This window comes from Oryctolagus cuniculus, chromosome 10, assembly GCF_964237555.1.
Source record: "Oryctolagus cuniculus chromosome 10, mOryCun1.1, whole genome shotgun sequence".
NCBI lineage: Eukaryota > Metazoa > Chordata > Mammalia > Lagomorpha > Leporidae > Oryctolagus > Oryctolagus cuniculus.
In genome coordinates this window covers 14,962,979-14,974,125 of record NC_091441.1, presented here as the reverse complement: position 1 = coordinate 14,974,125, position 11,147 = coordinate 14,962,979, and the positions used below count along the sequence as shown (strand labels likewise).

Sequence of the window (11,147 nt, the reverse complement as noted above, 5' to 3'; positions counted from 1 at the left end):
CAATTTAAGGATGAGAATTTGGAGGTCACGGCACCAAAGTCCCAAATTCCCCATGAGTTTGATCACTCTTGATATGGTCTTAAGGCACTCCTACCCCCAAGTTCCTTAGGATACTAAGGTTTGAGTCTCCTAATAAAATGATACCTAGTCATCTGTCCATTCTACAATGTATCAGATGCTAATAAGAAAAGAGAACCTCCTTCTACAATGTCACAATTACCACACACCTTTTCTTTGAGTGTCCCACTCAGGATTCTTGTCTTCAAAGCATATTCTCTGAAATTAAGAAATGTGTTGGGTACCTCAACTAAAACAAAATCTCCTTCCAGTCCAGAAATTGTCTCTCCAAATATAATAGGAAAGAAAACACTTTTGCTACTGAATCTGAATTCAACCAAAATATGATGTGCATCACAAGTAATCTACTAAAAGATAGCAAAGACAGAAGGAAGTCTCATCTTTTATATGGGCACACAGACACAACCCATCACGCACAAGTCCTCAAGATAAACAGTAACTAGTCCTCAAGTAAGAGGACTTGGTAGTTCCACAGGTCACACATAATTCATTCTAGATTCACCTTGTAATTGGGGTGACCATCTGGGTTAGTTATTTGGAGTATCCAAGGAAATGCAAGGTTCTCCTATCTTTAGGACAGAAGATAGTTTTGCACGTTAGAGCCAGGTGCCATCTGAAATTAGGCTCCCAACTCCTATGGAAACTAGAGATGTGGGTGCTTTCTCCCTTGATTTTACATTTTAAAGAGATGGCTCTTATATGCTTGGCAAATACTTTTTTTAATTATAAATCTGAAAAAGACCTATTTAGTCTTCAAAATGAATTACATGCCTTCCAAGGAGAAGATAAAGTTTTTAGAATTGCAAATTTCTAAAGTAAATACTGATAAAAGGGGGCGTGTCTTCCTTTATTTCCAATAAGGAGAACTAAATATCTTATTTGTAATTTGATTTTATTTTTACAAATGTTAGCATTGATGCTGTGTTCTTCATTTGACATTCTGGCAATTAATCAAAATCTGCTATCATAGCTACCATATCTCACCAAAAATTATGTAAAACAGTGTGGTTATCAATATACTTTCTTTTTTTCAACTTTTATTTAATAAATATAAATTTTCAAAATGCAACTTTTGCATTATAGTGGCTTTTCCTCCTATAACCTTCCTCCCACCTACAACAACCCATCTCCTACTCCCTCTCCCATCCCATTCTTCATCACGATTCATTTTCAATTACCTTTATATACAGAAAATCAACTTAGTACATACTACATAAAGATTTCAACAGACTGCACCCACAAAAACACCCAAAGTATAGTATTTCTGTTTTAGTAGTAGTTTTACTGTTAATTCACATAGTACAACACATTAAGGAGAGAGGTCCTACATGGGGAGCAGGTGCACAGTGATTCCCATTGTTGATTTAACAATTGACACTCTTATTTATGATGTCAGTAATCACCCGAGGCTCTTGTCATGAACTGCCAAAGCCATAGAAGCCTCTTGAGTTCGCCAACTCTGATCTTATTTAGACAAGGCCATAGTCAAAGCAGAAGTTCTCTCCTCCCTTCAGAGAAAGGTACCACCTTCTTTGATGGCCTGTTCTTTCCTCTTGGATCTCACTCACAGAGATCTTTCATTTAGGTCATTTTTTTTTTTTTTGCCACAGTGTCTTGGCTTTCAATGTCTGTGAAACTCTCATCGGCTTTTTAGCCAGATCTGAATGCTTTAAGGGCTGATTCTGAGGCCAGAGTGCTGGTTAGGGCACTTGCCATTCTATGAACCTGCTGTGTATCCTGCTTCCTATGTGGGGTCATTCTCTCCTTTTTAATTCTATCAATTATTATTTGCAGACATTGGTCTTATTTATGTAATCCCTTTACACTTAATCCTATCTTTTTGATCAATTATGAACTTAAACTGATCACTTTAACAGGTAAGATGGCATTGGTACATGCCACCTTGATAGGAATGAATTGGAATCCCCTGGCACGTTTCTAGCTCTACCATTAGAGGTAAGTCCGAATGATCATGAATATACTTTCAATTCTTATTTGTTTTGAACTCATTTCATTAGTTGCTTCATTACTATTTATTACTTTAAACTTATATGACCTGATATTTGGAAATAATAGGTGCCCAAATCACTTATTAGAAATACAATGTCTAAAAATACAATGAATCTTTGTAAACAATAGCAATCCCATTTAATTACATAATAATCTGCTTTGTTTAACACTGGTCATTTATTACTCTAGTAGCAGTATTTATGCCAAACTCTGTGTTCCTGGATAGCTCTTACTATATTAATGTAAGTTACAATGTTGCTGTAAAAGCCATACTAAGATGAATCAGAGTCAGCTGATTTTTAAAGATTTAGATTTTATTGATATTTTAAACAGACAATGTATTTCCATGATTGAAAATACAAATGTGAAAAACGCTTATAATGCACAGTCTCTCTGCCACCAATGTCACCAAAACCTCAGTTACCTCCCCCATAACAAATGGCATGATTTCTTATGTATTTCTCCAAAGATAAGGTACACGTATACACAAGTACATGTGTATGGCTTGTTTATTGTCTCCTCCAAAAAATACATATGTCACTCTATAGAGTGATTATTATTCTTCACCAACTCATTGTGTAGTACTAATAAAATTGCAGTAATATTGGTTTTCTTTTCTTCTCTTTTAATTCAGTGTTGCTATTACTTCCAAATGTTTTTAGTGTTTCTTGTTAAACTTGATTTTGGATTTGAAATTTAGTTAGCTGTATTTTCATATGTTAAAGAATCATTCTCTTTTATTTTATTGATAGCTCCTGTGAAACATTTATATTAAATTTTGTCAAGCAGTTTGTTAGGATCTATAGTATGGCTGTCAAATAGAATGCTTTGTGATGAAGGAAATGTTCACTAGTTGCAAGGTCCAATATGATTTTGCCAGCCATACGTGAATATTGCGTATTTGACATGTGGCTAGTGAGACAGAGAAACTGTACTTTTAGTTTTGGTTAATATTAGTTAGTTTAAATTTAAATGGTCACATGGGGTTAACAGTTACCACACTGGACAGTGCAAACCTGTAGAGAAATGTGTTGCTGTGGTCAATTTTATTAATATGTTTTTAAAAAATATTATTTGACAGAGAAAGAGAGGGAGAGGGAAAGAGAGAGAGAGGAGTAGGGAGAGAGAGAGGGAGAGAGACAGGAAGAGAAAGAGGGAGAGGTAGAGGGAGAGAGAGAGAGAGAGAGAGAGAGAGAGAGAGGATCTTTTATCTGCTGGTTCACTCACCAAATCCCCAAATTCCTACAACATATAGCGTTGGGAGGGTCCAAATCCAGGAACCTGGAACTCAATCTGATTTTCCCTCATGGGTAGCAATGACCCAATAATTTGGGCCATCAGCTGCCGTCTCTAAGGGTGAGCATTAGGGAGAAGCTGGAGTTGGAAGTGCAACTCAGACTTAAATCGAGGCACTCCAATATGGGATGTGAGTGTTGAAAGTGGCAGCTTAACCACTGTGCTAAACACCCTCGTCTACTATCTTTTTTCTGATGTTGATAAATATAATAAACCCATTTTCCCATATTCTAGTATTCTAAATTTTCTTTGATATTCAAAAATGTAAAATGAATATGTACAGAAGTGTATTTGCCTACCACTCCAGATTCATCATGCCCAACTGTTTTGAATTTTTCTCTCTACTTGACTAATATATGGGTATTTCTAAATTATCTTTCTTATGTGTGATTGATCACTTGAGCATTATTGAAGAGAAAAAGGCAAAACAACAAATAATTGGAGTAAGTCAAAGTTTTATTGATAATGTGTTTCACAGATTCACAAAATTGGTAAATTTATGAAGGGTTCCAGATATCACCTAAACCTAAAGAAATGTGGATGTCTAGGTTAATAAGTTTAAAGAGAAAGGATACTTTGGTTTGATTGATTTAAAATGGATCACACATAGAATTATATTTCAAATTTAGAAAATACAATATGGAAATATCCTTTTATCTTATCTTGAAGTGAAATGTTTTTCCCCAAAGGAAATTTTTATGGGTGAAAAAGTAAGTTTATGTGTGTACATAGAAAGAGAATGATAGAGATATGCTGTTTCCACTATTAAATTCTTAGTGATGACTATGACATTGGAAAGGAAAATGAGTCAGGGGAATCTGTCGTTGCCAGCAAGCTATTTACTGAAATGAACCTGTAAACTTTCCCCAAAAGTAGTGACAAGCTAATTGCGTCTAAGGGGAAGAGAATCGGCCAAAGAAGAGGATGCTATTGGTCTTATTTTGTTTGATCAAGAATAGGAAAGGGTGATCACAAAAGAATTCTTCATGCATTTGTGCTGATGTCACCCTGATTACCATGCCAGTGGCTGCTGCAGCCTCTGTTCCCTCTTCAGCCAGCTCCACAAAGGACTTGTGTAGGACTTTAGATACCACAAGACCCTGGTGCTCAGACATTCCTGAAAGATTGGCATTCTGTGGACTGAAGGCATCCACCACCCCCATGGCTTCCAACACAGAACTGAGCTCATATTTCTCTTCTATTTTGAACTTAGGTAAGTGTAATTTCACATATGTTTTTTTCATATTCTGTGAGCTCATCCACTTTATTAATTTCTCAGCAGTGAGTTGTTCTTCAAGCTATAAAAGTAAAAAAAAAATGCCATGATTAATTATAAACATTGAACACATCTAAACAATGAGTTGAATATGTGAGAAATCTTTATATTAATAATATATGTAAAATATAAAAATTCATTTTTAGATATTATTTCAATAAGAAAAAGTAATAGCCCTGAAACTGAAGTATGTTTTTTATTTTATATGCATGTCCATATGTGTATATATGCATATGTGAAACCATAATCATTACATTATTTTGTACAAAATAAACTGTATATCACTATTCCTTATGCTACCAACCTAGTGCATGTGTTAATGTTTAGGACTTCTCTTATTTTCCTGTAAATATTATTCATTGAATAATATAGTTATAGAGTGCACTCTTTTACTCTCATTTTGCTTGACATATTTGTAACATTTTTACACATTGCTAAATACTTCAACAAAATTTAAATTATTACATAATAGATAAATTGCTATCTAATGTATATGCTGTATTTAGTAATTAAACTTTCAGTGTGTATCCATCCCTGTTCTAAAATACTTGTAATACAATGATGAATCTCTGTACCTTGTTTTCAATTTTTCATTACCTTGGAGCACCTAGATCTAAAAGATTTTACTTTTAATTTAGATTTTGTCTTAGGAAGAGATTGGATTACAAGAGAAAGAATTAGAGATGCAAAATTTTACCTTCTGCAGCCCATCTATTTCATTTGGCAGCAGCACAATCATGCTTAGATCTTTGCCTTTGTATGGTATTTCCAGAATCTTGGCCTGCACATCCTCCAGCAAAGCAAAATTAAAATGATTCCTTTGTTTCATCATCTGCACAGGTTTGCTTGTATTCTGCAACAAATTATTCATCAAATAAATACCAAGTGAGACACAAAACAAAAAAGATATCATCATTGAGTTATAAAATATATCTTTCTATTTTGAAGAGAAAACACAGGAATTTTGTGAAGTAGGATAAAAATGTCTTGAAGCATTGGAGCTAGAGTTATAAAAATAAAGCAACAACCTAGCCATGACATGGTCTATTTTGTTCTTGTAGTTTTACATTCCACCAGATGCATTTTATGTTCCATATGACTACAGCATACTATATAAATAAATAAAGATGATACCTTGTTTAGCCAAAATTTATCCTCTTTGGTCTTTTCTTTATTAAACTTCTCATCCCACTCCCCTTTGAAATAGATGGCATTCACCAGAACCAGTATGGTGGTGCTGTTGAGAGTCCCACTAGGAAATAAGTTCTTGATTTTTCCTGCAAGGGAAGGGGAAAAGTAGTCTGTCATGCAAGGTGCAAGTGGTTTGTCTGGAAGACACTTTGCAGAATTTCTCCAGGGATCACTGAGTTACTCAAAGCAACACTTCAGGGACTCACTGGCTAGTGGTTCACCTGGTGTACCTTTCCTTATGCCTCCGACCTGTTAGTTACCTGTGATGGAGATAGTCCTTCTTGTGATGTGAAAAGACTTCAGGGTTGTCTACAAGTGACTTGATCGCCTCATATTGAATACCGATAAACTGATTTTATCTAATAGCTCAATCTTGTTCTTTCCTTTTTTCTTCCCTACTTTTCTTCTTATCCTGCTCCTTACCCCAATCTTGGACTCATGGTTCACAAGAAATAGGATTTAATTGTTCTTAGTATGAATGGTGTGAGCTCTATAGTCTGAATCATGTGTCCTGTGCTATCAGATACTACTCTCTGGGATGTTTTTTCTATTCTTTCTCATGTTGAAATGCTGTAGGCTTAGCCTACAATGAGAAGTTGGCTGTAGGTTAGGCATCTATAGGATGAAGGCATGTTATAACATGCCATGGATGGGGAAGACAGATGTGACAATCTCTGAAGGACATGTGGATGGAGCTGTGGTCCAGGTAGCTCCAGTTCTGATGGCAAACAGGGTGGTTTTGAGGTGGGCTGCTTGTTATTAGTAAAGGGGAAGGGAACTCTTTCCAAGTTTTTCCTCTTAAAGATCCTTAATCAAAAGTTGGTTCTCATTTAGAGAAAAAGATATGGTCTCAAAATGGGTCTGAGCAGATACTTGAGGTCTACAGAGAAATTGTCATGTAGGGCCGTGTGCAAACAATTCCCAATTGCTGTTTCCATAGAATTGGCTTCCTGTGATCCCTTCTTTTGTTCCCCTGGGCTCTCTTCACATTTGCTTGAGCTACTCCACCATCTGCACTGTCTCTTCCATCCTCTGCAAGTCCATCTCAACACACTGCCCCAGTACTGCATGCTGAGGAGTCACTCACAAGGAGACTTAACAGTGTTTCTAATGGGTGGCCCTCTCATACTCTACCATTTGTTTGGCTCTCCACCCAGGAGTTAATCTTCTTTTGACTTTCTTCTGCAGCATTTGCAAAATCAACAGATTCTGCATTGGCGAGGTAATATTTGTTGATATCATCCAAATATTCCTTTGAGATGTGAAGGAACAAAAAATGAAAGAAGGATAATCTTATCAACAACTGTATATTACAAAACTCAATTGTTTATAATTACAGTAAGCTGAATTAGGATCCTGATTAAATCCACTATCTTCTGCCCATGCACATATTTATACAAATGCCACATTGGCAGCATGAAAGTCCCCTTTCATGCAGGAAGGAGGTCACTGGATGTCAATGACATCTGGGAAAAGGCAGGATCCAGAGGTTGTGGTTTGCAAATGGTGAAGCAAGTTGTCCCAAAGGACACAAATTTCTTCTGAGACCTCTCATCAGTACTTTCAGCACTTACTTTTCTTTTTCTCCATTTTGGGAATTCAGTATTCCCTGATACTTGTCCATCTATCCCTAGGGACTCACCCAAGACTGTGTATTCCAGTAATAGCTGGTTAGTCATACACATGAAAGCATGTCTATGTGACTGAATCAGGCACCTCATAACCAATTGTTTCCTAGCCTCCTCTTTCATTTTAAGATAATTCTCAATCTCACATATACTTTACCCTTATATTCAGGGTCTGCTACATTTGTAGGTAGAGTTGTGGTAAAGGGTCTGATGTTCCCTGGGTAAATACTGTTTTCTGGATAAATATAAGTCAGCAAGGTTCATCTGCCTCAGGCTTGCCTATTTGGCCAAGACCCAGGTTGAAGATGAAACATGCGGTAGAGCAGATGTGAAACTTACCTGAAGAAATGGAAAAGTCTTTTCTCCATAGAACTTGTTGGCAATCTTCAGCTCATAGGCATCAGTAGGTTTGTTTAATTCATTTAGAAGCTTTTGAAATTGGAGATGCACATTTTCTGACCTCTCAACCTTCAAAAATCAAAAAGAAAGCTCACTGATTATTCTGTCACCGTAAATACTAAGCATACACTAGGTCTGTTAGATCAACACCTAAACATTGGTCTCTCAAAGATGTCCTTTGTGCTTAATTTCTGATGTTTGGTGTATTTTACCTCAAAAAATCCTTCAAAACATAACTTATGTTCAACCACTTCCAGTAAATTACTTCTTCCTTCTCTGATGTATTCCAGACTTTTCTCTTTTGAACTGAAGATACAACAGTATTCTACAATTAGATTGTCCTCTCATTGGTTTCAGTTGTTAGGTTTAATTTTTCAGCTGAACTCTAAGTTCCTCAAGGTAAGAACCATGTTTAAATTCTAACAGCCATCAAAGATAGGTTATATTGATGCTTAAGTATTTTAAATATGTTATAACATGAAGCTCTGTTATACTCCTTGATTGTATTATCTTCTGAGATAAATTAATTGAAGTCTATGACTCTTCCCTTATGATGGTCATCCTCTGCACATAAGAACAGCATATGCCTGCTACTCCACTGGGGGCTTATACCAGTATCTGTAAGTCTTTATTTCACTGTATATGAAAAGAATTAAATGACCACTCCAAGGAGAATAAATTAGAAGAGCCATGTTTTGACCATAAGCCTGTCTGAATCTAGAAACTTTTACTTGCTAATTAAGAAGTTTTGCACTAGTGTTTTGAAACTGATATATCTCATGGCAATTATTATACAAAATACACATGGACTTGTGCTTATTCACCTTGATTCTATTAATGAGTTATTCATAATTAAATTATTTTATCATTGTTTTTGTGATTACCATAATTGTATTAATATTTAAGTAATAACAACTAACATTGTTTCTACAGGCCTGGTCCTGTTGTAAGTATTTGCATGTATTTTCATGTGTTGAAACATCCTTTTTTAAATATCCAGTTTACTGGCATGAAGTCATTGTGACTCAGAACACTTGTGTTTTGCTTATGTTCACTATTTATGAAGAACAGAGCTGGAAATGGAATCTGTCCTATCTGGCTTTAGACCTCTTAAGTGTGAGCAGTTTTCAAAAAATTCACAGAAAATGTGTATTATGAAAAAATTGCATTGATTTCAAAATTTATATAATAAAAATTAGCTTATCTTTTAATTCCATTTTCCATGAACATTTTGAAGTACTGTTGTACTCTTGCATAATGCTGACCTTGTCAGTAAAATAAAAACATGAAAACAATAACTAAAATCTTTCCGTATTTCCCATTATTTTGTCTACATTTCCCCCTAAAAATTGTATTTGTGATTTTATATGAAATTCTCAGATATCTGCAACTCTCAGAATGGAAACGCTCTGTGGCTCACGTGGTGGGTTGACGCTGTGTCTTTTGTGTTCTCTGTGTCTTCTTGAAGATGAAGGACCTAGAAGAGACAGAAGTTGGGACAATAAAGATTTACTCAAAATATCTGCTACAAGGAAAGAAGAACAAAGCATAACAAAGAACACACACACACAGACACACACACACACACACAGAAACCAGAGGAAAAAAAATCCCAAAACCTCAGTGTAAAATTTGTTTCTTCAAAAAACAACAAAGTAATTTGTCAAAGCCACTTTCAAGAATCCTCATTCATTCATTGCTGAGGAAATATCTGAGAATGTTCCCATCGAATTTAAGTCACTGCATCACTTCCACCAGCAGTCATTGCATTTTAAGTTCACGGCTAGTTGTGTGCAGTTGCAAGAGGCTGTCCCACCTCCCACAGAATATGCAGGAACAGGGAAGCAGGTGGGCAAGCAGTTGGGGGCAGTGTATCTACTGCATAGCTCAGTGACTGCACAGTCTTGTGAATGTCTGCCATCCATGAGGGTACTAAATCTGCTAGCAGTAGAGTTACGGAGAGAAAAGTTCAGACATATGAATACAATAAAGCTGACACCTACCTTTGCAATTTGTTGGGCAGTGTTTTCTCTGGTCCCTAAAAAGAGCATACTTAATGCTGATATGATGCTGAAAGGGGAGTAGAAGACATTTTCCTCCTTTGATTTTCCTAACAGTTGGAACAGATCAAGCGTGGGCTGGATGTAGGCTTTGCTGAGTGAACTCATGGTGATCTTGGTGTGATCTGGAACTGCTGGAAAAGCAACAGATTCAGTTTAGAATGACTTTACTGAACAGAGTGTAGCTCTGTAATGAATTTTTCTTGAGGGGAATGACGTTTGTAGTGGCAATTAGTTTTTCTTTGGTTTGCTTTTCAAGCCTTCCACAATATACATGCATCAATCTCATAATAGGAAGACTCATGCAATCACCACTCTATTAAGACTTTTGTAAGTAAATAATGCGACATGTTGGCTTTTCCTTCATCACTGGCTGCAGCAGTCTGGGTGGGAAGGCTTTAAACAACTGCCAAGATGGAGGTTTCTGTGAGTAGCATCCAGCATGCTCTCATGAGATGCCTCTCTGAATTTTTGTTTGTAAATGTGCATTTCTTTCCTTGGAAATTAATAATTTAGAACAAGGACAAACCAGATGAAATTCTAATTTTGCCTTGGCAGAATAAGGAAAATACAAGGAGATTGAATAATGTAGATGAAAGAAATTTATGCTGTTAAGCTGCGGAATGTAGAAGCACTTACCTGAGTGCTTGCAGGAAGCAGAGGTGGGCAGGGAGCCTAATAGTCTCTCTGCCGTGAATGGCTGGATCCTACATATATAGCTGTCCTCTTGGAAGCCTCTCCTTTGTCATCACAGCTGTCATTTCAAGTAAATCAACTTCTGATTTCTCAATCGGGTTAATGCTGTTTTTATGGCTATGCAAATTTATCAGAAAAAACAGGATTACCATATTACCACTCTACTTCCTTTTTAACCTATGGAAAAATTATAAATTTGTAGTCATTCATAATCATTGGCTCTTTCAAAATACGTGTGATTACCTTTCTAATGCTAATGAGAATAAGCTTGAAATTGCAACCTTAACTTTATTTCTTGATATACTTCGTCATTTTTTTTAAACAACTCTACTTTTCTTGGATGCGGGGTTGTCTTCAAGGCATACTTTGAATACTAAACTACTAAAAATGTTCATTTGCTGTTTTTCAGTTTTGATATGTTCCATTCATTCTACCAATCAATTTCCCTACTATTTATTCTGTACTTGCTTAACCAGGAAAATAATTCTAAGTCAAAGAGACACTGAGGTTGTG

General features: G+C 36.0%; 1 protein-coding gene across 2 annotated transcripts; it reads right to left on the bottom strand.

Annotated features, from left to right (window-relative positions):
• Nucleotides 1–3,828: 3,828 nt before the first annotated feature.
• Nucleotides 3,829–10,728, bottom strand: LOC100339150 (serpin B4). Of its 2 annotated transcripts, none has more exons than XM_008261442.4 (8): nucleotides 10,578–10,728; nucleotides 9,882–10,072; nucleotides 9,299–9,355; nucleotides 7,819–7,947; nucleotides 6,986–7,103; nucleotides 5,795–5,937; nucleotides 5,358–5,513; nucleotides 3,829–4,682 (listed from the first exon to the last, which is right to left on the bottom strand). In XM_008261442.4, exons 2-8 carry the CDS (start codon nucleotides 10,044–10,046, stop codon nucleotides 4,278–4,280), a joined length of 1,173 nt encoding a protein of 390 aa, XP_008259664.2. In that variant the 5' UTR covers nucleotides 10,047–10,072; nucleotides 10,578–10,728; the 3' UTR covers nucleotides 3,829–4,277. The 2 variants fall into 2 exon arrangements, with proteins under 2 accessions (XP_008259664.2, XP_051707103.1); XM_051851143.2 differs by having other exon boundaries at nucleotides 9,882–10,069; nucleotides 10,578–10,681.
• Between the last annotated feature and the right edge of the window lie 419 nt (nucleotides 10,729–11,147).